General features: G+C 61.8%; 2 protein-coding genes across 22 annotated transcripts in view; one reads left to right on the forward strand and one right to left on the reverse strand.

Moving 5' to 3' along the window:
- MOB2 (MOB kinase activator 2) overlaps nucleotides 1–10,963 on the forward strand; it is a 54,006-nt gene extending 43,043 nt beyond the window's left edge. For all 4 annotated transcript variants that reach the window (XM_036861439.1, XM_036861440.1, XM_036861441.1 and 1 more), the window contains 4 exons: nucleotides 288–448; nucleotides 1,193–1,286; nucleotides 9,510–9,634; nucleotides 10,109–10,963. In XM_036861439.1, the coding sequence (XP_036717334.1) occupies nucleotides 288–448; nucleotides 1,193–1,286; nucleotides 9,510–9,634; nucleotides 10,109–10,425 (697 nt within the window). In that variant the 3' untranslated portion in view covers nucleotides 10,426–10,963. The remainder of the gene's footprint in view (nucleotides 1–287; nucleotides 449–1,192; nucleotides 1,287–9,509; nucleotides 9,635–10,108) is intronic.
- A 6,827-nt stretch (nucleotides 10,964–17,790) lies between these two features.
- The window catches only part of BRSK2 (BR serine/threonine kinase 2), a 65,210-nt gene continuing 57,544 nt past the window's right edge, over nucleotides 17,791–25,456 (reverse strand). For 5 of the 18 annotated variants that reach the window (XM_036861213.1, XM_036861212.1, XM_036861210.1 and 2 more), the window contains 5 exons: nucleotides 23,677–23,800; nucleotides 22,090–22,270; nucleotides 21,906–21,995; nucleotides 19,588–19,635; nucleotides 18,110–18,366 (listed from right to left, as the gene is read on the reverse strand). In XM_036861213.1, the coding sequence (XP_036717108.1) occupies nucleotides 18,143–18,366; nucleotides 19,588–19,635; nucleotides 21,906–21,995; nucleotides 22,090–22,270; nucleotides 23,677–23,800 (667 nt within the window). In that variant the 3' untranslated portion in view covers nucleotides 18,110–18,142. Of the gene's footprint in view, nucleotides 17,879–18,109; nucleotides 18,367–19,587; nucleotides 19,636–21,638; nucleotides 21,734–21,905; nucleotides 21,996–22,089; nucleotides 22,271–23,676; nucleotides 23,801–25,456 lie in introns of those variants that run through there. The other 13 variants (XR_005020950.1, XR_005020954.1, XR_005020953.1 and 10 more) reach the window with 7 other exon arrangements.

The following is a 25,456-nucleotide window of genomic DNA, read 5'->3' on the forward strand; positions in this document are numbered from 1 at the left end:
GCCAGGAGGGCTGCAGGGCCGCGGTGTCACATGTGGCGGCTGAGCCGGCTGGTGTGGCCGCCACCCCACCCTTCGGTGGTCCCGGAGCTCCCTGCCCGCCCTGGGTTCCAGGTTTGGGCCCCTGACGGCGGCAGGGGAGGGCACGGGCGCAGGGCAGCTTCCTCCCACGCCTGGGCCCGCGGGAGCTGAAGCCCCCGAGGCGTCCCCCGGCACTGCTCGTCTCCCGGGCCGGCCCGCGGCCTCCACGCCTGCACCTGCCGTGACCCCGCGCTCCCTTCTCTCCGCAGGAAGTCCAAAGCCAAGCCCAACGGGAAGAAGCCCGTCGCCGAGGAGAAGAAGGTGTACCTGGAGCCGGAGTACACCAAGTCCAGGATCACCGACTTCGGGTTCAAGGAGCTGGTGGTGCTGCCCCGGGAGATCGACCTCAATGAGTGGCTGGCCAGCAACAGTGCGTGGGGGCGGGCCGGCAGGGCCGGGAGGGCAGCCCCCCTCCTTTCCCCCAGGACCCCCCAGAGCTGCTGCTCGGCGCCCCCCCCCCCACCTGCGTCGGCTGGAAGCCGAGGCCCGGGGTGGCCAGCCCTGCCAGGCACTCAGGGTCCCCTCAGATGCGGGGACTCAGTGCGGGTCCTGGTCGCACCGGGGGACAGGACACCAGGGCCAGGGGGCACCGTGGGATGGGAGCGTGGCTGCAAGGCCGGCGGTGCTGTGGTGGCGGGAAGGCCATGGCCTGTGGGAGGGGTGGCGGACTCACCCCCGCCTGCCGGACAGGCTCAGGGTTCGTGGGATGCCCCACGCAGGGCAAGGCGCCAGCTCTCCTCCCGAGAGCGGTAGGCTTTGTGGCCGTGAGCTGATGCTGCCGCCTGCCTTAGCGGTGTCCCTGATCAGCTGGTGACCGTAGAGCAGGGTGTGATCAAGGGGCTGAGGTGGGAGGTTTGCTGCCCCACCCCTCGTGGAGGGGACTCTGTCTCAGGCCTCGGGCACCCTGCCCAGCTCAGCACCGTCTGGTCCGTGCCGCCCGCTCCCGAGGACGGTGCTGCGCTGGGGCCACGGTCTTTGGTCTGAGATAAGCACCAGCCCCCCCAGGAGGGTCCCGAGGAGAGAGGCTCTGGTCCGCCTGGGCCTGCAGGACGCTGGAGACACAGAGTGGCTCCACGGTGTGGTCTTCACGCCCGGCCCTTCTCTTCCCTTCCAGCCACGACATTCTTCCACCACGTCAACCTCCAGTACAGCACCATCTCAGAGTTCTGCACGGGGGAGGCGTGCCAGACGATGGCCGTGTGCAACACGTGAGTCGCTGCCTGGCGCGGCCCTGCCCCGGGGGCTCGGGCAGGCTGTGGCCGTGGCCCCGGCCGCTGCACTCCTGTCTTCTCAGACCCCACGCTCGCGGCCTCCGCTCGAGGTCTCCCAGTGGCTCAGGGCCTCCCTCAGCAGGGTCCTCGCCAGGCTGCACCTCCTGTGCTCACGGGCCCAGGGCCTGGCAGGGCGACGGGAAGCAGAGCCCTGCGGAGGTTGGGACCCCGGCGGCGTGGGTCCCTCCGGGGCACAGGTGCTGGGAGCCGGCCAGGGGCTGACAGGACGCGTTCCTGGGGGCAAGGACGTTTCCCCAGGACGTGCCCGCTGGGCTTCCTGAGACAGCACGGTGTGTGTTTCTCTGCTGTGGCTCCCGGCCCCACCGGCTGATGGCTCTAACTCAGAGCTCCTGCTCTGCGTGGAGGCCCTGCTGCACCCCACCCGCTGCCGGTCCGTGGGGCTGGGACGCCTCGGCGCCTTCCCGTGAGGTGACGTCCTGCAGGCCTGGTGCAGGCTGCTGTCTTCTGGAAGCACATGCCGTTCGTTTCCTCAGTAAGCAGGCATCCCTGAGGGGCTCCAGGGTACCCCACTGCCTCTGTGGCAGCTCTTGGAGGCCACGTGGATAGGAGAGCCACCACGTGGCCCTGGGCTTGCCACCGGCCCAAGTAGCAGAAGCCACAGAAGAGGCCACAGGCAGGAGGCCAGGTCTGCAGGGGCTCAGCCCGGGCAGGGTGTGGCACGGGGGCACAGAAGCTCCTTTCTGACATCTCCTCTGCAGGCCGGGGGCTGATAGGAGCACATGTGAGCAGCGGGCCTCCACTAGTGGACACGTCAGTGCTGCCGTCCTGAGTTCACCCTGCCCGTAGGCTGTGGGCAGACCCAGCTCAGGCCGAGACATGTGGGCCCTCCTCTTGCTGAGAGCCCACCCAAAGCCTCAGCACAGGCAGAGGGTAGAGTTCCCCCGCCCTTCAGAGGGCACAAGTGCAGAAGACAGCTGCTCTTCACTCCTTACTCACCCAGCGAGAGCCATTGATGGTATGCTCAGGTGTCACGTGTGTCCCCAGATAGCCACAGCCAGGCATGGCCCAGGGAGGATGGGGCAGTGTTGGGTGGGCAGTGCTGGGAGCAGGCTTGAGGTGAGCTTGGGGCAGGAGAACATCAGCATGGGACATCAGCTCTGTAGAGCAGACATGGCCACAGCAGCTGCAAGTGGGCAAGGGCAGCACTGCAGAGCCATGTGTGTGGCATGCTTGGAGGACGTTTGCCAGCTGTGTGCCTGACCAGGCGGCGTCACAGGTGGCCTATGGGCTGGCGAGTGGGAAAGCCGGGGCCCCTCCATGGCGCCACATGCCCTTCCAGTATCGATGTGTTTGAGAAGAGGCTCCTTGAAAGAGCATAGGATTTGGTGTCAGGCAGACGTGTGTCTAGATGCTGGCTCTGCCATGTAAAACTTGGAGATCTGGGGATTTTGAGAATTCTACTGTTCATTCTTCTCACCTGTAACCTACTTTGTAGAGTTATTGTAAATTTATATGAATTGATATGCATATAAATGCCTTCGTAGGAATCATTTGAGATCAAGGAATGGAAACACATGAATTAGTTTAATAGAAAAAGGGAGGGCTTCCCTGGTGGCGCAGTGGTTGAGAGTCTGCCTGCCAATGCAGGTGACACGGGTTCGAGCCCTGGTCTGGGAAGATCCCACATGCCACGGAGCAACTGGGCCCGTGAGCCACAATTGCTGAGCCTGCGCGTCTGGAGCCTGTGCTCCGCAACAAGAGAGGCCGCGATGGTGAGAGGCCTGCGCACCGCGATGAGGAGTGGTCCCCACTTGCCGCAACTGGAGAAAGCCCTCGCACAGAAACGAAGACTCAACACAGTCATAAATAAATAAATAAATAAATAAAAGAATGTGAATTTCTAAAAAAAAAAAAGAAAAAAAAAAGTTTAAAAAAAAAAAAAATAGAAAAAGGGAGTCTGTCAGGGTCCACAGAGCCACTGCTCTCCCGGGACCATCCAGTCCTCCCAGGGCCGGGAGTGGGGCCGAGGCCCAGGCTGGAGGCCCTTCTCCGCCCTGCTGGTGCCTGAAGGACAGAAACCTAAGGGTAATGTTGGCATCCCAAAAGAAGAGGAGAAAGGGCCATGCCGAAAACATATTTGAAGAAATATGGCCGAAAACATATTTGAAGAAACATGGCTGAAAACTTACCAAATTTGGTCAAGACACAAACCTACAGATTCAGGAAGCTTAATGAACTCCGAGCAGGATAAACCTGATGAATCCACCAGAAACACATAATCAAACTGCTGAAGAGAACACACACCTTAAGAGCATCAGAGCCAGCAGCACTGCACCCGTGGGGACGTGGTGCCGGTGGCTGTGGCTCTCCTTCCCCCCCGGGGGCCAGGAGGAGGCTCCGTAACATCGTTCAGGTGCTGAAAGGAAAGAGCGGTCCCCCCGGGAGTTCCACGTAATGCTCCTCAAGAGTGAGGGTAAAATAGAGACATTTCTCAGAGGAAGGGAGACTAAGAGGGTTAACTCGCAGCCAGCAGAGCTGCGCAGGGAGCTCTTCACACAGGAAGGAAGTGGTGCTAGAAGGGACCGCGGGACAGCAGGATTAGGGGAGAGCAAGAGACGGGAGATGTGATAGGCCGCTCCACTCTTCTTCAGCTCTTTAAAGCGTGTCTGGTGGGTGAGCAAAACCCATCACCCTGTCTGATGGGTCTTCAGCGTGTGTGGATGGAACACTGAGACAGTAGTAGTGTCCTGGGGCAGGCAGAGAGCCCTGTGTGCTGGTCGGCTCTGTGATTCCACTTGTGGAGGTGATACTTGGCTCCAGGTACAGCACGGAAAGGTCATATGCATTTTATAATCCTTTGAGCAATCTCTTAAAAAAGTTACATAAGTGACATAGTCAAAATCATAATAGATAAACTAAAAGGAAATACTAAAAATAACGCAAAAGAAGGCAGGAAATATAAGGAGTGAAAAACAAAGGGAACAAATAGTAAATGATGGTAAACTTAAATTCAGACAGATCAGTAATTACAGTGAATGTCAGTGGTGTGAACATGCCAGTGACAAGACAGATCATAAGAATGGATTTCAGTGTATACAAGAAATTCACTTTTTTTTTTTGCCATGCCACGTGGCATGTGGGATCTTAGTTCCCCGACCAGGGGTTCAAACCTGCGCCCTCTGCAGTGGAAGCGTGGAGTCTTAACCACTGGACCGCCAGGGAAGTCCCAAGAAATTCACTTTAAATGCAATGACATTGGTAGGTTAAAAGTGAAAGAATGGGAAAAGATATACCAACAAAGATATACCAAATCAGAAGAAAACTAAAGTGGCTATGTTAATACCAAAGTAAACTTCAGAGCAAAAAATAACTAGGGATAAAGAAGAAGATTGCGTTATTTACAAAAGAGTCAATTCATCAAGAAGTACTGACCTTGAATGTGTATGTACCAAACAACAGAGCTTTTACACAAAGCAAATGGACAGAACCAAAGGGAGAAACAGACAAAATCACATTATGGTTGGAGATTTCAACATTCCTCTCTTGGTAATAGATGGACCTAGTAGGCAGAAAGTCAGCAAGAATCTGGAACTAAATAACACCATCAGCCAACTGGACTGAATTGATATTTACACAACACTCCACCCTCGGCAGTAAAATGCACATCCCTTTCAAGTGCACTGGGATTATTCATCAAAATAGTGTAGATCATATCCTGGCTCACAAAACAGACCTTAGCGAACTTTAAAGAATCAGAGTCATACAGAGCAAGTTTTCTGACCATAATTACATTAGAAATCAATAACAGGAAAATGTCCATTTAGAAATTAACATACTTTTAATTTTTTTTTAATTTATTATTTTTGGCTGTGTTGTGTCTTCGTTTCTGTGCAAGGGCTTTCTCTAGTTGCGGCGAGTGGGAGCCACTCTTCATCGTGGTGCGCAGGCCTCTCACTGTCACGGCCTCTCTTGTTGCGGAGCACAGGCTCCAGATGTGCAGGCTCAGTAGTTGTGGCTCATGGGTCTAGTTGCATGTGGGATCTTCCCAGACCAGGGCTCGAACCCGTGTCCCCTGCATTGGCAGGCAGATTCTCAACCACTGCGCCACCAGGGAAGCCCCCAGAAATTAACATACTTTTAAATAATCCATGGGTCAGAGAGGAAGTCTCAAGGAAATTAGAAAATGTTTTAAACTGAACACAAACGAGAATGCAACATATCTGAACTTGTGGGGTGCAGCTAAAGCAAGGCTTAGAGGAATGTTTATAGGATTAAACCACTTGTTTTAGAAGAAGAAAGATCTCAATACAATCTAAGCTTCCATATTAAGAACCTAGAAAAAAGAAGAGCAAAAAAAAAAAAACCCCTAAATTGAGCAGAAGGAAAGAAATGGTAAAATAAGAACAGAAATCACCGACATTGATTTCTGAAAACAGTTGGGAAAAATTAATGAAACCAGAAGCTGACTCCTTGAAAGGATTGGTAAAATTGAGAAACCTTTAGTAAAACTAACAAAGATAAAGAGAGAAAAGGTACAGATTATCAATATAAGGAATGAAAGGGGAAATAATGATAAACCCAGGAGATAATAAAAGGATAATAAAGAAACATCACAAATATCTCTGCATACATTAAATTTGACAGTTTAGATTAAATGGACCAATTCCTTGGAAAGCACAAAATATCACAATTTACCCAAGATGGGTAATGCAGTAAGGCAAGAAAAAGAAATAACAGTCTTTCAAATTGGAGAAGAAGAAAATAAAACTGTATTTGCATACAACATGATTGTCTATGTAGGAAAAAAAAAATACCCAAGGATTCTAGCAAAAAGTCGAATGAATAAATTTAGCAAGGTCAGCACACAAAGATCAATCATAGTTTGTATACTGGCAGTGTACAATTGAAACACGAAATTGATAAAATTATATCACTTACAGTAGCTCCAAACACAATGAAATACTTAGGTACAGATCTAAGGAAACATGCACAGGATCTTTATGCTGGAAACTGCAAAACGCTGATGAATGGAATCAAAGACTGTCGTGAATGGAGAGACGTACTGTGTTCATGGATGGGAAGACTCAACACACCAGAAGTGTAAATTCATTTATTGCAATTTCAGTTAACATCCTAGCAGAGTTTTTATTGATATAAACAAGCTGATTCTAAAATTTATATGGAATAGCAAAGTCACTGGAATAGCTACAATGATTTTGAAAAAAGAACAGTCAAGTTGGAAGAGTCCCACAGCCTATTTTTAAGATTTACTGTAAAACTGTGGTAATCAGGACAGCATGGTGGTGGTGAAGGAAGAGACACAGAGATCAGTGCAACAGAATAGAGTCCAGAAATGGACCCCCACAAACGTGGCCCCTTGATGTTTGACAGAGATGCAAAAGGAATTCAATGGAGAAAGGACAGACTTTTCAACCAGAGCTGTTGGAAAAACCAGTCATCTGCATGTCCTCTTCTGCCAGAATTAACTTGAAGTGAATTCTAAATCTAAATATAAAACATGAAACTTTTAGAAGAAAACGCAGGTGGAAACCTTCATGATAGTGTTAGGCGAAGAGTTCTTGGTCGTGACACGAGCCGCAGTCCATAGGTGAGAAAGAATCCGTAAACTGGGCTTCATGAAAATTTAGAACTTTTGCTCTGAGAAAGACACTGTTAGGAGAAAGGGAAGACAGACTAGAGAAACTAGAGAATAATCCCATGTCCGAGAAAGGACTAGTGGGCGGAATGGATAAAGAGCCCTCACAGATGATCGGTAAGAAAATCTGGTCACGAGTGGAGAAAGGACTTGGACAGATCATGGAAGAGGACCCAAGCAGGGCAGATGAGCACCTGCGAGGCTCTGCCTCATGAGCCGGTGGAGAAACATGAATTCAGACCACGCTGCAGGAGCGCCTGATAAAACGCGCCGGGTGCCGGCGAGGATGGAGGGGGTCCCGGCGGGATGGCCGCTCCGAGAACGTGTTGATGGTTTCTCAGGACACAAGGCGTTCACCTACCGTGGGCCCAGCTGTCCCACTCCTGGGTGTCCACCCTAGAGAAACAAGAACTAGTGCTCATACAAACACCTGCCCGGGAGGGTTTTAACAGCCTGACCCATAATTGCCCCAAACAGGAGGCCACACAGGTGTCCTTCGGCAGGTGAATGTCTGGACAGACTGGCGCGTCCACAAGGTGTCCATCTCAGTGGCATGGATCGCAGAGCCCGGCTCAGGACATCGCGTGGCGTTCCTGAGGACATGTCACTAGTGTGCTGGGGACTGACCAGCAGGCCGGGGGCCAGGGTGGGAGCTGTGCCCCGTTGTGGGTCCTCTATTTGGGTTAAAATGCATAAGACTGCACGCCAAAACCAGTCAGCTTTACTGTGTGACAGTTCAAAAATAAAATGAAAACGAAAAAGAGGAACGTTGAAAGCAGAGTGTTCCAGCTGTCACGCAGGCGGGGCGACCACAGTGCCCTTGAGGAGCTGGTCTCTCCGGGCCTGACATCATGAAAACGTTTCCCATTTTCTAGCTTCGGCGGTTTTTTCTGACTGTGGCACCCGTGGCCAGGCGCATCCAGCACCAAGCAGGGGTGGGGAATCGCTGGGGCAGGTGTCTGACCTCTGTCTGGGGCCCCTCCCGAGCTGGTCCGGGGACCCCAGGGGCTGTTGTGAGGAGAGGGACGATTCATTTGTCTTTTCACTGAGCACGTCCTCGGATGGTGCCGATGTCCGGGCAGGGGAAGGGCGGCCAGCAGGGCCACCCTGTGGTGGGGAGGGCTCTGGATCCTTGCTGGGGGCCAGCAGGGAGCTCGGCAAGCTCCTTGGGGCTTTGTCTGACCAGCTCGGGGGCCTTGTGGGGCAGCCTGGGAGCAGGCGTGGCAGGGAGGGCTCTGCTGAGGTGGCACTGCAGGTGTAGGGTGGGGCCTGATACCCAGGGGCAGTCAGGGCTGTGTCCCCTTGTCCACTGAAGGCTGGCCTTTTTCCTGGTGGCCTGTCCATCTGTGTGTGGGCTGTTTTCCCTGTCCTGCAGCCTGACCCCCACCCAGCCCTGCCAGGGGCGCAGATACGCTAACCGGTCCTGGGGGCGGGGAGGAGCCTTGGTTCCTGCTAGAGGGAGTGGGGGGCGGGGCTCGGCGGGCAGCAGGGCTGCCTTGAGGTCACGTGGGCGGGGCGTGCCTTTTTATTTCGGCTGGAGTCAGGCTGGCCACGAGAGATGGGGACCCTGCTGTCCCGACGACAGGCCTGGCAAGGTGGTGGGGGTGGGTGAGCCCACGTGGCTGTCACCCAGGGGTGCTTGGTGAGCTCAGGAAATCAGGGCAGGATGCTCAGAGCCAGCCTGGGGTGCTGGCCTGGGATAAGGTGGGATGGTGAGGTGTTGGGGGAACTGGTCTAAGCCAGTTCTGAAGCCAAGTAAAGTCAGCTAAATGGCGGGGATGCCAGGCGGAGGTCTCCATGAAGCCCGTCTGGCTGGGGCAGGGGTGTGGCAGGGTTGGCGGCTAGGCCACGGAAGGGGGTGCTCTGGTCACTCGCTCGCTCACTGACAGATGCAGCCTGTGTCCCCCCAGCCCCGCTATGGGCTCCGAGGGTGCAGCTCTTGGCGAGCCAGCCTGCAGGTACAGGGCCTGCTGCTGGGAAGACTGCAGCCCTTGGTGGGAGGGCTGCTGGTGGCTGCAGGGGGAGCCCACCAGGGGGTTGTGTTTGTGCTGCTGGAGGATAGGCCGTGTTTTCATGAGCTAGGAGACGCGCTTGGTTTCACGGCTGGGCTTACGCGGTGAGAAGAAAACCCAGGTGTCCACACCCTGAACACCCTGGCCCGCTCCAGCCTGAGGACTGTCTGCCCCACCCCCACCCCCGTGTACGGGGCAGCTTGGGGTCTTTGGGGGGCGTCCAGGGGCCAGATTCCCGTGTCCTGAGGCCTCCTCACCCCGCCCGGCCGCAGGCAGAGGTTTGGCCTCTGCTGGTGGCAGCAGGGATACTACTGAGGGTCGAGGCCCGGCTGACCAGTCACGGCAGGGCCTCCGGGACGGGCTGGGCACAGCGCGGATACCTCCAAAATCATGTGTAAAACAACACGCGTTCCTTTGAGAGAATGAAGCCTGAGGCCACGTGCAGAGCGGAAGGTGCGCGTGGGCTTCCTGATGCTGTGCGCAGCCAGCTCTCCTGGCCGCGGGCGTCACCGTCCCCCTCTGTCCCCACAGACAGTACTACTGGTATGATGAGCGGGGCAAGAAGGTGAAGTGCACGGCCCCCCAGTACGTCGACTTCGTCATGAGCTCCGTGCAGAAGCTGGTGACCGACGAGGACGTGTTCCCCACAAAATACGGTGCGTGGCCCCTCACCCCAGGCTCTGGGACCTGTGGCCTCCACTACCCCCCCCACCCCCCATGGCCGGGCCCTCGAGGTCCCCCTGCCGGGGAGGGGGGGGCTTGCAGCCGTCAAGCAGCACCCACAGCTGTGTACAGCCCTGAGCGGGCCCAGCGGGGTCCCAGACCCATCCTGAGCTGCCGAGGGCAGCACCTGGCCGACAGGAGGTGCCCGTCTCCCGGGTCCCCCCTCCTCTGCGGCCCAGGCCACAGAGAGCGCCCTGGGCGCCTGTCCCGGCTTTAGGCCATGCGCGGCGGGTTCGCGGGCCCCGCACAGAGGCGCCCAGTACAGCTCGCCAGCAGCCACCCTCGCGGCCCCGCCCCGGGTGCCGGCTCACTCAGGTGTTGCGGTGGGCGGCTCCGTGAGGGCTGCGGGGTCGGGGCGGGGGGCGCGGTGGGGCCAGGGCGGGCTGACCGCGGCCCCCTCCCCGCAGGCCGCGAGTTCCCCAGCTCCTTCGAGTCCCTGGTGAAGAAGATCTGCAAGTACCTGTTCCACGTGCTGGCGCACATCTACTCGTCGCACTTCAAGGAGACCCTGGCGCTCGAGCTGCACGGACACTTGAACACGCTATATGTGCACTTCATCCTCTTCGCCCGCGAGTTCAACCTGCTCGACCCCAAAGAGACGGCGGTCATGGACGACCTGACGGAGGTGCTGTGCGGCGGCGGCGGCGGCGGCGGCGGGGGCCGCGGGGGCGGGGACGGCGCGGGCGGGGCGGCGGGCGCACAGAACCACGTGAAGGAGAGGTGAGCCCGGCCGCCCGCGTGGGAGAGGCGGCGCGGCCGCGGGGGAGGCGGCGCCCGGCGGCGCGCGGAGTGTGGGCGCGGGCACTCTGCGCCGCCGGCACCGAGAACTTTGGGACTCCGCTCGTCTGCTCAGCAGGCACTTAGGGACCGCCCCCGTCCAAGTCCCCTTCTGTGGGTGCGTCTCTCCCGGTCTTCCGCGCCCGCCCCGCCGCCGGCTCGGCCTCCGGGGAGACACGCGGCAGGCGGGGCTCCTCCCCCAGGCGGGGACCGCAGGCCTCGCTTCCACCGTGTTTCGTTTTGGTTCGGGCTGGGGGTGGCTTTTTCTCCCGCGCTCTCCCGCTTGGTCTGGACCTCGGCTGCGGGGCTCAGGGCGGGTGGGGGGGGCCTGTCTCCCTCCGCTGCCCCCGCTGCCCAGGAGGGGCCCCCGGGCTGGCCGGCTCGGATCCCGGTGCCCTGGCGGGCGGCCTGTGCGGAGACGCGGCCGGGGGCAGGGGGAGAGCCTGGCTTCCCTGTGCGGGTGTAATAAAAAGACTTCTCTCAGGTCAGCGCCTGCGTGTGTCCTCAGCGTCTCGGTGCCCTGCGTGGAGGGCGGTCTGGCCACACACCCCTCTCCTCTGCCCTCCCCCGCCTCTCTGCGCCCCTGGGGCAGCGCCCTCCCCTGCAGCCCGGGCGGTGGAGCCCTCTCACTGACCAAGGCTGTGCTGGCCAAGGGCAGGTGCCACCCTTCCTGCAGGGGCCGACCACAGGCTCCCCTGCTGAACGTGTCTGCGGGGGGCGGGGGCCGTGCTTTGTGTCTCGAGTCTCCAGGGGCCCTTGACCACTCACTCCCTGTGCTGTGCCCTCTCCACGCAGGCGGCAGGGACCCTGGAGTGTGGGCTGGAGTCGGCTGGGGGTGCTTCCCAGCCAGCCGGCCCGTCCCAGGGGCTCTGCTGCAGGGACCACCTCTGGACAGGGCAGCACTGCCTGAGGGGTGGGCATAGGGAGAGCTCGGGAGAGGGGTGTGTGCCTGCGGTGCAGGCTGGGCAGGGTGGCCGTGGCGTGAACAACCCTGGAGCTTGTCCAGCCCCCTGTGGGCAGAGGTGAGGGGCTTCCGTAGGGCCCTGTCCCCTGACCCTGACATTGCGCCTGGTGACGCAGGGACAGCCTTCTCTGGTTGGTAATTTCTGTTGTGCTAAGCACCACCCCCACCCCCACCCCCACCCCCACCCCCCGCTCCCCGCCAGCCCTTACATGGCAATGGTGGGATCCTGGGCCCTGTCTCTGTCTCCCAGCTCACTGGGGCTCCTGCGCCTTCCCTGCCGGGTCCTGGATTTCCTGCCCTCTTGACACTCACCTGGTCCTCAAGCTCAGCTGTGGCCAACAGACCCTTTCTCTGCTTTCCTGGCACGTCACCAGCCCCTGGGGCCTAGCGGGACCACCTGCTACCTCTGTCTCCCGGAGTGGTGGCTCCTGGCTGACCACCGTGCTGTGTCCCCACACCCTGCTGCCAGGAGCCCTGGGCCTCTGGGGAGCCTGCAGCCCCTCCCGGGCCATCCACCCCGTCCGCCGTGCCTTCCTCCCCTCTGCCTTCAGGCCTTGCTGTGAACCCTTGGCCCACAGGCCACGTGGGCCCCTCCTCCAGGTGTGTCCCCCTCCTCCTCTTAAGTAGAGGCCTCAAGACACCCGTGGAACTTGACCATGGGCCGGGCCTGGGGCCCAGGGAGGGCCCTCTGGGGGAAGCAAAAGGAAGGGCAGAGTGGGGCCGGGCTGCTGGGTCCTCCAGCTATACGTACAGCCCGACTTGTAAGCAGTCAACTTGGATATTTAGCCGAGGAGACCTCCAACCAAAGTGTTGAAGGTACAGCCTGCGTTCTTCTTGCTGTGTGTAGTGAAAGAGGAGATGAAAGAGAAATTGAGGGAAGAACTGTTAACAAAAGGGAGGGAAACACTTGATGATTGGAGAAATTCTCAGCCAAGCCAGATTGCAAAAGACGCTAAAATTAGGAGATTCACTGTCGGGAAAATGTGCCCTAAAAAGAGAAAAAGTCAAGGGTAGCTGGACAGCCTTTTGTTAATACCTCAGAAAGATGGACAAGGTCAGAGTATTCAGTCCCACAGAGGGTTCTTTGAAAAGACCTCAGTCCTCTCAGCAAAAGCCAGAAACAGAGGAAAGATTATCTTGGAAGGATCTGGAGGAGCCTCTTGTCTTATGGAGTGAATCCCCATGACATACACAAGGGACCCACATGGTTCTTGAGAATTTAATTCCATCAGAAACCCTGCCAGCTTGGACTGAAAGGGACAGAGGATCCGGTGAAAGGCTGTTGGACTCAGAATTCTCCGGGCAGGAAACAGACTGATGAAACCTCAGCTGAGGACACTTGCTACCTTTCTTAAAAAGAAAGGATGAAGGTGGAGCTGTGAGTCCTCAGGGCAGAGCCTTTGAGCCACAGAGGACGATTCCCAGGCCTTGATGGGCACCTAATGGGGTTTGCCCAGCTGGATTCTGAAATTGTCCACCTCCTTTCATTTTCTCCCTTTTTGGATGGAAATATCTGTACCTGGCATCTTATGCCTGTTCTACCGTTGTATTTTGGAAGTAGACAACTTTCCTAGGTTCACAGGTTCAATATGGAAAGGAATTCTGTGCTAGGATGGATTGTACTCAGAGTCTCACTTATACCTGATTCAGATGATTTAGATGAGATTTGGGGTTTGACTTGAAACTGTAATGGGTTGAGACTTTTGGAGACCTCAGGAATGGGGTGTGTTTTCCACGTGAGGTAGATGTGAGACTTGCTAGAGGGCAGTCTGTGGTAGGCAGAATAATGCGCACCTCCCCCCCCCAAAGAAAAAGAGTCCACACCCTAATGCCTGGAAACTGTCAACATGTTACCTTCCATAGCAAAGGAGAAGTAAAGCTGCAGGTGGAATTAAGGTTGCTAATCAGCTGAACTTGAGATGGAGAGATTATCTGGGCCCAGTATAATCACAAGATTCCTCAAAACTGGAAGGGGGCGGCAGAAGAGGGAAAAGCAGAGAGATGGCAGTGTGAGAAGGGCTCAGTCTGATGTTGCTGGCTTTGAAGACCAAGGAAGGGGCTGCGAGCCAAGGGTGCAGGCGGCCTCAAGAAGCTGGAAGAGACAAGGAAATGGATTTCCCCCAGGGCCTCCAGAAGGAACGCAGCCCTGCCAGCACCTTGATTATAGCCAGTGAGACCCATTTCAGGGAGACCCAGTTCTTGACCTCCAGATCTTAAGATGGCACATTTGTGTGGTTTTAAGCCACTTGGTTTTTGGTAACTTGTTACAGCAGCGATAGGAAACTCATACATCTGTAAGATGGGCCATGGAACTCTCATAGGGTCATTTTGAGGGCCCACAGAGATGATGCACTTTGCCCAGGGCCTGACTCCAAGGACGAGTGTGACAGACAGCAGTGCTTGGGCTTGTGACTAACAGCATAGACCCCGCAATCCCACCTGAGGCACCAAGGCCGGCGCTTGGCTCCCCTCCCTCGTGTGTGTCCGTCTCTGCTGCCCTCCTCCTCCGCAGACATCCCTGCCTTGAAGTTCACACAGGTTTCCTCTCTTCCTGGCACTGGCCACTGTCTGTGCTCCCTGCTAACCTCCACCCCTTGCTGAGTCACACCAAGAGACCTGGGCTGGTGGTGGGGAGTGGCGTGGGCCCAGGAAAGGGAAAGTGTGACGGGGGAGCGGAGTGGACTTGGTGGCCTGGGGTGAGGGCAGGAGGGGTGGGCACTGAACCACGGGGAGGGGGGGGGGCAGGACGAGGACCAGCCCACCTCCAGCAGCGAGCTCCCTGGCTGCTGCAGCGGCCTCGTGACGCCGGGAGTCGCTGCATCTCACAGCTTAGGAGCCTGGGGGGCCCTGTGCCCCCGCTGCCAACTGAGAGCACGGACGGAGTCCAGGGCAGGCCCCTGGCAGAGCAGAATGAGGGCTGGGCCGGTGCCTACCCATCCCCGCCCTCGTGTGCGCCCCCGCCCGCTCGGGCTCTGCCACCCGGTAGCGCTCGGAGCCCCTGTGGGGACGCGGGTCAGACTGTCTCCCTCCACCCCCATCCATGACTGCTTTGGTGAGCACACCACGTGGTTTGTTCGCCAGGAACCCAGCTCCCAGGCCAGTCGGGCTGGCTGCCTGAGAGTGGGGCCTGAGAAGTCATCCTCTCACCAGGTGCTGGACCCACCACCATATCCTTTTTGTTTTTCACAAGTACCCATTTAAATTTCTACTTTATAGAAATGGTGTGGGGACCCTTTGGCTTAAGGCTCAGCGTGAAGTGCTCAGAAGGTGTCTGGCACCATAGTAAGTCCTTATGTGTTGGTTTTTATTCTATATTAGTAAATATTGACACTAACAGTTTTTGGTTTAGCTTGCTTTGGTTTCCGAAGTGGGACTGCAGGAAAGTGGCCCCTTCCCACTGAAGGAGTGCGGTGGTGGGCGTACGGAAAGCTGGCGGTCTGCTGGGCGTACTGTGGTATTTTCTTTTGGGGACTCCATCACGTGCCCACTAGCGTTGCCACATCAGACTGCACACGTTCAGAGGGCCAAGTGGGAGACGAGGAGGAGGCCGTGTGGCAGCTGCTCAGTAAAGCGTGTGCAGAGCCACAGGTCAAGGAAACCGGTGGCTGGCCAGGCGCCACACAACCACGTTCCCTGCCGAGACGCAGCGACCAAATCCCCTCCTTCAACTTAGTGCTTAAGCTAAAGTTAATGGGACACCATGCAGTCCAGAGATCGCAACGGAACCTGGTCCCGGAGTACCTTCTGAGGCCTCCCTCAAAGGTGGGGTGCTGTGTCCGGGGCTGGGCAGAAGAGGGCCCCAGCCCCACGTCCGCAGGACCCTCATTCGTGTCCTGGGCCTCGTGCCCTTCCGGCAGAGCCCCCGAGCTCACAACTGAGCCGGTGAAGCATGGCACACTCCTGGCGCTCTCCAGCAAGGGGGCGTAGGAGGCAAGAGCGTGAACTCTTTGGGGCCGATTCTGTCCGCCCTCAGGGACGGGTGGCAGGGCTGGGAACAGCTCGGCACGTGGGGCTGGGAGGCTGCTACCGGCATCTGGTGGGTAGAGGCCAGGGACGACGCTGACATTCTGCCACGGGCAGGACGGCCCCCACCGCAGGGAACCACGCGACCCCGAGGTCGGTAGTGCTGCGGCGGTGTGGACGGCCGGGTGCAGTGGCCAGGCCACACCTGACCCCCCACACGTGGGGGAGACGGTGCATGCGTGAGAGGCTGGGGGAGGTCTCCGAGGGCACTGGGGCCGCTGCTGGGACCCCTCGTCGGGCGGCTCCTCGTGCCTCCTCAAGGCCGTGTGGCGACTCCCAGGTGCTCCCCTCGAGACGGGGGGCTGGGTGGTCCGTGGCGCTCGGGAGGCTGGACCTGTCCTTGACGCTGCAGCAGCAGAGGGGGTAGCTCCCTGGTGCATGGTCACGGTGCCTCGTCCCCGGCTGGCGGGCGTGGTGGGCACGGCTGGGACCACACTGCCCTGCCAGCCGCCGTCTCCGGGGGCTGCCCGCCAGCCTTGGCCCATCACTTGCAGGGCCGGGCCATGCTCCCCATCTGCCTCTTCCCATGGAAGGACTGGGAAGAAGGTTCATCCTCCAGGAAGAAGCCCACGTGCTGGTCTCGGGGTGGCAGCAGAGCTGCCGTGGCCGGGCAGGGGGCCGTACTCGCCAGGCACCCCATCCCCAGCAGGGCTCCGTGTCAGCCTCTGGTGGTGCTTCCCTGTGCTCTCTGCTTCCCTCCTGGCCCAGCCCGTGTGATGCCCGCGCAGACCCGCGGCACGGGGCCTGTCCTCTGGCTGGGGCGCAAGTAGCACCACGCACACCTGGCAGGGTCGGTCCCAGGTGGTCCCACATCCCCGCCCGCCCGCCTGCATGGAGACCGGCGTGGGTGTCTTTGCTGAAGGAATTTATTGTTCGGAACTAACGCTGCTCACAGTTATTTGACAGGGGATACACGGGGTGGGGCTTGTCCGTTTCCGTGACGTCTGTGTGTGTCCCGAGTACAAAAGAGGAAGGCTAACGAGAGGTATTGCTTTCTGGTCCTCCGTCTCTGGAGACGCCCCTCCCGCTTGTACCGCGGCTTTTGCTGTTAGAGGTGTTTCATTTTTTGTTATGTATTGAAATCCCAGCCTGTGGTAGGGGCTCAACGGAACAGAAGCATTAAAATCTATCCACGACGGGAGAGGCAGCAGGGCGGGCGGGAGAGACGCCAGGTGCGACGTGGACTTGTCACAGCGAGGACGTGCAGCCACGTGCCTCGCGGCCCCTCCGGGAACAGAGAACACGCTGCCGAGGACGCCACTACCGTTCTCTCTGTCCTTTGTTGCTTTTTGTTTTGTTTTTAACTTTTTGTCATTTTAGTAAAAAAAACCCTGCAGTGGCCCTGCCATCTTGCGTGTTGTGTATAGGCGGCCGGCTCGGGCCTTCCTCCCGCCCCGCACTGGGACACAAAACCAAGATGGCCCCCAGCCCGGGCCTGGCGGAGGGGCCCTGGCCGTGCCCGGCCCCCGCAGGACTGGAGTCGCTTCTCCACGGTAACGGCACAGAACCGGGGACGGAGCGAACTGCGCCGTTCTCTAAATATATTTATATGCGTGTGTATAGAAAGAACCAAACTCAAAGCCTAGCCCTGCCCCGCGGTCCCCCCCCGCCAACACCCTTCTCCAAAAACAACCAAGAAAAAAAGTTTATAAAAATATCTTGCAGGAATTCTTTAAAGTTTACAGTAGCTTGCCGGCGCTGCATCGGCCGGCTGCCCCCGCGGCCCCAGCACCCCGACCACTCTGTCCACGGGGCACCTTGGCCCAGACCCCACCCTGCCCAAGACACACACACAGACAGACGGCAGGACGGCGCTGCTGCTGCCCCTTCCCTGAACGGAGAAGTAAAGAAACTCAATAAGTTAAAACAGCAAGTAAATAATACTGATCTCGGCCTGCCCTGGGGCGGGCAGGCGGGCAGGGGGGCAGGTGCTGCGGGGCCCCCGGGGTTTCCTTCCACCTGCAGCCCCGGGGAGCTGGGGGGTGGGATGCGGCGAGGCAGGTGGGCGGCGCTGAGGTGCATGGACGTGGACCAGGAGGGAGCAGGAGGGAGGGGACGTGCCGAGGAGAGGCCGTGGCGGCCAGGCCAGACGGCTGCTTCGCCCCCTTGGGCCTGCCCCGGAGGCCGGCCGGACCCGCCGAGGGCACTGGTCACCGCGCGTCCAGTCGGGTGGGCCCGAGGCGGCTTCCCCTCGGGGCTGGGTCCTCCTCCCCGTGGCCATGCGGAGCTGAAACTGGGCAGAGCTGCCGGGCGGGCGGTGGGCGGGCAGGGCCTCACTGCCCAGTGGGCGGCAGCAGCAGCAGGAGAGGAGAGAGGGCAGGTCCGCGGCAGCTGCCTTCGGTCAGCCGGTGTCCGGTGCAGAGCACGGAGGACGGCCTCGTGGAGATGACATGTTAACTTTTCGGGATAATTCCTGGTATCAGAGCGGAAACAGTGGCGTTGTCAGAGACAGGCAGAGAGAGAGACAGCGAGAGAAAGAGAGAGCGGGCGCGGGCGGCCCAGCCGCGGCTGCGGCCCCCGGTGCCCCCTTTCCTTTCCTCCCCGGCTTCACAACAGTCTAGACGGACAGACGGGCGCGGCCCCGGGTCCACACCGGGCGGGCGGCTGGCGGGCGAGCGGGCGGCGAGGCGGCCTGGGGGCCACTGTCGGGGCCGTGCAGGGGGAGGGGGCTATGTGTCTAAGGCTGCTCTCGGCGGGCGGCGGGCGGCCCCGTCCTGGCCGTGTCCTTGCCCGCTGGGTACTCGGCGTCCCCTCCAGGGCCGGGGCCAGCGGCCGCGGAGTCCCCGAGTGGGCCATGGGCACTCCGCTTGGCGGGCGTGCTGGGGGCCTGGGCCGCCTGCCCGTTCTTCTCGTCTGAAAAAAGTTGTTTAATTACGTCAAAGAAGTTACTCAATGGGCTGCCTGGGTGCACAGAACAGAAGACAAAAGAAAAAAAGAAAAGAGAGAAAAGGAGGGAGGGAGGGAAGAGAGAGAACAACAGACGAATGAACGAAAGGCCTGTGAGGGGGTCCGAGTGGGTGAGCGGGTGAGCGGGGCCGCGGCAGCAAGCAGGGCAGGCGGCCGGTGGGGGCTCGAGGCCTCTGGGCTGCGGGGCGGAACCTGGGGCCGGTGGGCACCCTCCTCCCTCGCCAGGCCTCCCGAAGGACTGGCCCTCCCTCCACCTCAGCCTCGGCCTCCCAGTCAGCCCTGCAGCCTGGCCAGCGGGCCGGCCCAGCTCTGGAGACAGACGCGTAAAGGCCGGGGCCGAGCGGGACCCTGGGGCTGGCGGCCGGGGAGGCTGGAGCCAGCGGGCCTGCCACACTCCTCCCAGGAGGCCTGGAGCCCGGCCCCCAGCCAGCCCGGGTGGCACAGCGTGGACACAGAGGTCAGCAGCGGACAGACGGATGGATGGATGGATGGGTGGACAGGCATGGAGCGTGGCGGGGGGGGGGGGGGCTGGGCAGGCAGCCACAGTGGGGGCCCTGGTCCCAGAGGGCGTGTCCGGAGGGCAAGAAGGAGGGGGCAGAAGCGGGGCCCCGCCCCACCCGGGGGCCCTGTGCTCGCGTTCCAGGTGCGCGACTGGGGTCACCTCAGTTCTACCTCCTAAACCTGGCCCCCACCTGAGCAAGAACGGGCAGGGCCTTCTCCCCGCCAGCTGCGGCCGGGCGGGCGGGCGCACGTGCGGCCAGGCAGCTCGATCATGGGCAGGAGCCGCTCCCCGCCCCCCTCCGTGGGCAGACGGCCTGACGCCAGCCTCCGGCCCAAGGACTAGGGGCCACCCTGACCCGCGGCCAGGGCCCAGACACGGGACCCTTGCTGGCCTTGGGGCTTGGGCACCCCTTCCTGCTCTGAGCCTTGGGGTCCCTCCGTGGCCTGCCCTGATCCTCGGGCCAGGCCTGTGGCCGCCCTGGAGGGTGACCGAGGCTGCTCGTGGCAGGGGCTGGGGGGCTGGGCACAGCTGGGCGCCTTGGGGGCCAGCGAGGCCACGTGTGCATGTCCGGGCCCCTCGTGTACACAGGGACCCCAGGACAGCCCCGGAGGTGGCGGGGCAGCACCCGGCCAGGAGCAGGCTGCAGGGGGTGCAGGCGTGAGCGGTGGGGGTGACAGGCTGGGGGCACCCAGGTGAGCGTGAGGGGTTCTTACCACATTTGGAAAGCCTCCCCGTCATCATTTCCATACAGTTAGTGGTGTCTGGAGCACAGAACGGAGAGAGGGGGGGGAGACATGTGAAAAAGGCTTCCAGCTCAGACCTCAAGCTGGGTGCTGCCTGCAGCCTCGGGCCAGGCCCTGGGGGAGGGGGGGAGCCTGGAGTGGGGTTGAGGGGCTGTGGCCAAGGGGTGGGGCTCAGGTGGGTAGAGCCTGGAGTGGGGGGCTCAGAGAGGAGGGGCTCAGCAGAGGGCCAGCCTGGAGTGGGGCCCCTCTCCTGGGCAGTGGAGGGTCCTGCCTGGCCCTCCCTCCTCTGCCCTCTGGGCCCAGGACACACGCTTTGGAGCCGAGAGGTCCAGGTCTCTGGCTATGGTCTACGCTGGCCACCTCCGTGTCCTCACCCTGCCACTCTGTGACTCACGTGGCCGCGAGGCTCCCATTCGCCCCTCGACTCACAGTGGCACCCCCTTCCCTGACCCTCTCCCACTCTCTGCTGGGCTTGGCAGTGTTAGGGCTGGGGGTAGGGAAGGCAGCAGAGCCTGGGGTGGAGGGCGGCTGCCTCACTGGGGCCTCCCCTCCCTGGGCTGGGTGGGGGCCCCATTGGAGTGGCCACCAGCTCTCCTGGCCTGGTGCCCCAGGGGCCCCAGCTTCTGCCCTCTTCTCCAGTGGCTCTAGGACTGAGCTTGCTGGACAAGAGTGTCCAGTATGGGGGGGAGGGTGTTGGGAAAGGCTGACCCCTCGGAGAGGCCTGGGGACGGGGCCAGGGGATGGGCTGGGGTCCCAGACTGGGCTCCCCAGGCCCAGGGCTCCCTGAAGGAAGGCAGGGGAGACGGGCTTGGCCCAAGGCAGGCACCCAACGGTCTCCAGGGACATGGGTTTGGGCCCAGGGCTAAAACGGGGATGGGGCTCTGCAGAAGGGCCGTGTCCACCCTGCTTACTGCTGGGCCTGGGACCTAGAGCAGGGCACGTCCGCCGACAGAATGGTACCCCTTAGGGTGGGATTCTGCCTGGCCAGGAGCAAAGAGGGACCGTGGCCCTGGGCGGTGGGTGCAGCCACGGCTGTCCCCTGGGTGGCACACCAGGCCCCTTGCTTGCCTCCCTGGACAAGCTCTGTCCTTCCCCAGCCTCGGTTTCCCGCTCTGAACACTGCCCTGCTCCGACGTGGAAGCCTTAAAGGCACCGGCCCCGGGCCAGCCTGGCTCCCAGGGCCAGGGTGTCGGGGCCCCTCCAGCCCCAACCCACCAATAGGGCAGTGAGGCACACGCTGGGGGAGAAAAGAGGGGCAGGTGAAACACAGACGATGGAATGAGGATGGCAGGGGCGGCGTGGACGGTGGGGCCGGTCTGGCCTCTAGGACCTTACACAGAAGCACAGACGGCTGGCCACAGGGGGCTCTGAGAGGTGGGGCTGGGCCGGACCCTGTGCTCCCCAGACCCCACAGGCCTCGTGGTGAACTGGCAGCTCCCGCTGAGCGCACGCGCGCCGCTTGCCCTCCCTAACGGCCCATGCACGTGCCCCCAGGGCTCACCCGCACCCACAGGGCTGCCGCCGCTCCCCGCCAGGTGCCGAGCGGCACAGGCCCTCAGGCTCCCGGGCCCCTGGCGCCTGCAGGCCTGGGCAGCCCCGCTCCTGTGTGCCCCCCTCTAGGCCCAGCTGGGAAGCCTCTGCTTTGACTGGACCTCAGGGCCCCTCTGTCCTACCCACCACGGGGAGGGTGGGTGGCGGACAGCCCCTCACGTGCCAGCCAGTGTGGGCACCAGGCCCACAGCCCTGGAGAGTGCTACGTGGGGGACCCTGGAGGGCGGCAGGGCTCCTGGCAGCACCTTGGTCACTGCTCTCCCGGAGCCTGCTCTCGCTGGCCTGGGGCCGGGCTGCCCCTGTGTCCAGCCGTTCGGCTGGGTGCTGGGCCTGCGGGGCCTGTCCAGGGCCGGGAGGTGGCCGCTGGACACGTGGGTGGGCACAGGGTGCCTCCTCGGGGCCAGTCTGGCTCTCGCAGAGGACCTGCCCGCAGCCCCTCCCTGCCCCAGCGGCGGGGCCGGACACCTTACCTGCCAGCGTCAGAGGCTACTCTCGTAGCTGGTGGCCACCTTCTGGCCCTTAAGCCCAGCACCCCAGCTTAGTCCCGGAGCTGGCGGGGGGGGGTCTACAGTGGACAAGAGGCGCCTTTCAGTGTGGCGTGCTGGGCCTACCCCCCTGGTGTGCAGAGACGGCCGGCCGCCGCCGCGCCGGGAGGGCCCTGCTCCCGGGGGTGCACGCGGAGGGGCCGCACCCCATCGCCAGCCCTCAGGGCGGCCCGAGCTGAGCCCCTCCCTCACCTGACAAGTGCTGGGCAGAAGGCTGGTCGTGTGTGCTCAGCAGCTGGGTCTGAATGGTCTCCACGACCCTCTTGAAGCGGCGGCTCGGGCCTGGGGGAGGTGGGGGGCGGGTGAGGCAGGGGCAGGGCTGGCCCAGAGCTCCGCCCTCGGGAGCCGCCGCCCTCGGCCTCTGCTGGCAGCTCACCCGACAGGAGCGTGAACGTGACGGAGTAGACGCCGTTCTCCTTCTGCGCCGCCCCGCCCTCGGTGTAGGTGATGTCCACCTGGAACTTGACCGGCTTCTGGAACACGGCCGGGCCCCCCGTCGCCTTGTACTCGGCCCGGAAGCTCGTCTGGGAGATGACGCTGTGGCTGAGGCTGGGGATCTGCGGGCAGCGGGTGGCGTGAGCGCGGCCGCGGCTGGAGTCGCCAGAGGAAGCCCCGGAGGCAAGGGAGCCGGCCGCCCCCCGAGGCCCCAGCAGCACCGGCTCCCCAAGAGCCTCAGCCAGACGGAGCTCCGCGTGGATCGCAGATGGATCACCACGTGGCAGCAGAAAGCAGGGCTCTAAGCGGCGGGCGGGGAGAGGGCGGAGAGGCCCCGAAAGCGGCAGCGAGGCCTGGGGCTACAGCCCGTGCCCCGTACTGAGACGGAGCCCCCGGGGCCAAGGCCCCCGGCACCGCTGACGGCAGCGCCCGCCGCTCTGCTGGCTCCGGGGTCTGTGGTCCCGGGCGCAGGCGAGGGGCCTCTGTGAGACTGGGCTGCACGGCGGCCAGGGAAACGTCCGGCAAAGCAAACCCAGGAGGCGGTCTTGCCTCAGAGGGGTCGCCCCCAGGACACGGCTCTGCTGCTTGGGAGAGCACAGTGCTGGCTCCCCGGTTAGAAGGGGCTGAGTCCACATCACGGGGGAAATCTTGGCGTCCCAGGAGAGGCCTGGGGGGCTCCAGGGAAGGCCCAGACCCGGGGCCCGGAGGAGAAGAGGCTGCAGTGGCGGGGTTGGCGGGTACTCAGCGGGGCCAGGGTGCCCACACCCGGCACAAGGCCGAAGTCCCCGCCTGGTGCTGAGCGCTCCCGGTTCCTGGAGACCTCTGGGAGGAGTGCCAAGCTGTCCCCCAAGCCCTAAGGGAAACTTGGCTGCGCCCAGGAAGGCAGGGTGGCCAAGTGTGTGGGGGCTGAGGCTGCCCGAGTTGGAGAAACCACCCCGGCAGGCCCTGCCCGTACCAAGGCGGGGGCCCGGGCCTGGGCTGTGGGGATGCCGAGGGACCCCTAACCTGTGACCCCGGGGGGCCCCGCACAAGGCAGGCCCACGCAGGGCAGGGCGGGTGAGGCCTCCTGACAGGAGTGACTCTGGAAGACACTCTTCAGGGCTTTGTGCCCCACGCGCCCAAAGATCCCGGCAAAGACAGATGGAACCCACCCCAGGCCCAAGCAGAGCCCACCTCAAAAGCCACCAGTGGGAGGCGAGGGACTGCAGGAGGCCGGCAGCATGTGGGAGTGGGCAGGGGCACACAGGACACACAGCCAGCCCCCCGGGGACCGTTCTCGAGGCCGCAGGCGCATCCACCAGACCCAGCAGAGGCCCCTCCCCTCCGTGTCGAGGCCTCAAGTTCCCTCCTCAGAGAGCTGCCTCACAGCCGCCCGTGCTTCACCCCATCTCAGTGAGGTGCCCCCCCCGAGGCCCGCCCCCGTCCTGGGCCTTTGCACAGCCCGTCTCCCGCCCACAACGCGCCTGCTCCCCTGGCCCTGCCCAGGCTGGGGTCCCCGGGGTCAGTGACCACGCGGCGTGAGGCTCACCGACAGGAAGGCGTGGACGATGTCGGCTTTGATGGAACTCAGCGGCTTGTCCTTGATGACCAGGAAGATCTGCTCCTCCTTCTCCAGGTTGATGAAGTTCCCAAACCAGGACTTTTTGGCGAGCCTGGGGGCAGGGCGGAGGGCTGGGCAGGTCAGGAAACGCCAGCCGAGCCCCGAGCTTCCCCTCTGGGCTGCGGGCCAGCTTGCTGTCCTAACTAGACCCTACCCTGGCCCTGACTCCCCGCCCTGACCCGACAGCCCTAATGCTAATCCCAGAGCCCTGGGCCTCACACCTCACCCCAACACCCCCTGCCTGCTTGGGCCTGGGCTGCGCCCACTGGAACCCCACCAGGAGAGAAAGGAGGGCGGGGGTAGGGTGCCCTGCCCTTGAGCCCACCCTGACCCCCTGCCTTGCTCCTCTCTGTTTTAAGCCACCATGTTTCGGGGTAACTCGCTAAGCTGCAATTCTGCAGCTTCCTGGAGAAAAGTGCCCCGCCTGGGGCTACGTGGGGAGCAGGAGTTGGGGGCGGGGGGCAGGCCGGGGACCCCCGCACAGGTATGTACAGGAGAGACAGGGCTGACGTGGTGCAGAGGACCGGGGCTGGGGGCCCCGGATGCTACCTGCCCCTCCCCCTGGCGGACCACCCTCTGTCCTTGGGGACCGGTAGCCAGCTGGCCACCTGCAGCCCTGCTGCCCCAGCCCAGGTCACTCTGTGGAACACAGTGGTCGCTTCGACCCCTGGGGGCCCAGCCGCTGTACGGGGCAGCAGGGCAGGGCCACCCCAGGGGACCCGGGGCCGGCAGTGCCCTCCCGCACGAGACCCCTCATCTCACGGGCATCACGTGTACGCCTCCCTGCCCTCTACGCCATCATCCTCCGGTCTCGTCACTCTGCCCTGCTTATGGGGCCCCCCCTTCTCTGCGGCGGGGCCCTGCCCTACGGCGCACACCAGTTTGGGGGGTCCCCTTGCCAGCCCCACCATCCTGCCTCCGGGGTTCAGCCTGTGCGGGCCCCTCCCTCGTGTGGACGAGGCCCGGGACTTGCTCCTGACCAGGAGAACGTGGGGAAAGTGACGGTCGCGTGCGAGCTCAGTCTCTAAAAGGCTGGACTTCCGTCTGGCGAGCGGGTCTCCACCTCTTTTTGACGAAGCCGACGGACGTGGCGGGGATGGACGGATGTGACGGCGAGGCCCGCGTGGCCAGGAACCTGAATCCTGCCTGCGACCCCACGAGCTCGGCAGAGGATCCTGCCCCAGCTGGGCCTTGAGATGACCACCGCTGGCCGACACCCTGAAGCAGGGCCCAGCCGGGCCGTGCACGGGGCCTGACCCCGAGCCACGTGCTGTTGGGAGCGACTGCTGACTGAGGCTCTCACCCAGGCAGCTGTAGTGCGGACACGGCCAGGGCCCCGCTGGCAGACGCGCCCAACTCAGGCTGGCCCAGGGCCAGGGCCGGCCCGCTCGGGCCCGGTGTCTTGCTGGCAGCGTGAGCCGTGGGGCCTGAGGCTTGGCTGCTGTTTCCTGCCGTGCGCCTTCCCTTTTCCTGCCCGTTTCCAGAGCCGGCTCTGCAGCCCGTGGCGACGTGGCAGCAGCAGGCAGCTTGGCGACAGAGGCCGCCCGCTCCTGCGGCTGGAGCCGGCCCCAGAGACCTGGCGGAGGCAGAGCCTCAGGGACACACATCCTTCCCGACGCCACGCCGTACTTGGCCACCTTCGCCTCCCTCCCCACATCCTGCTGTCTCTGTGGCCGCTGGCGTGCTGAGCTCTGGGGTGCAGGCCGCC

Source organism: Balaenoptera musculus, chromosome 8 (assembly GCF_009873245.2).
Source record: "Balaenoptera musculus isolate JJ_BM4_2016_0621 chromosome 8, mBalMus1.pri.v3, whole genome shotgun sequence".
Taxonomy (NCBI): Eukaryota; Metazoa; Chordata; class Mammalia; order Artiodactyla; family Balaenopteridae; genus Balaenoptera; species Balaenoptera musculus.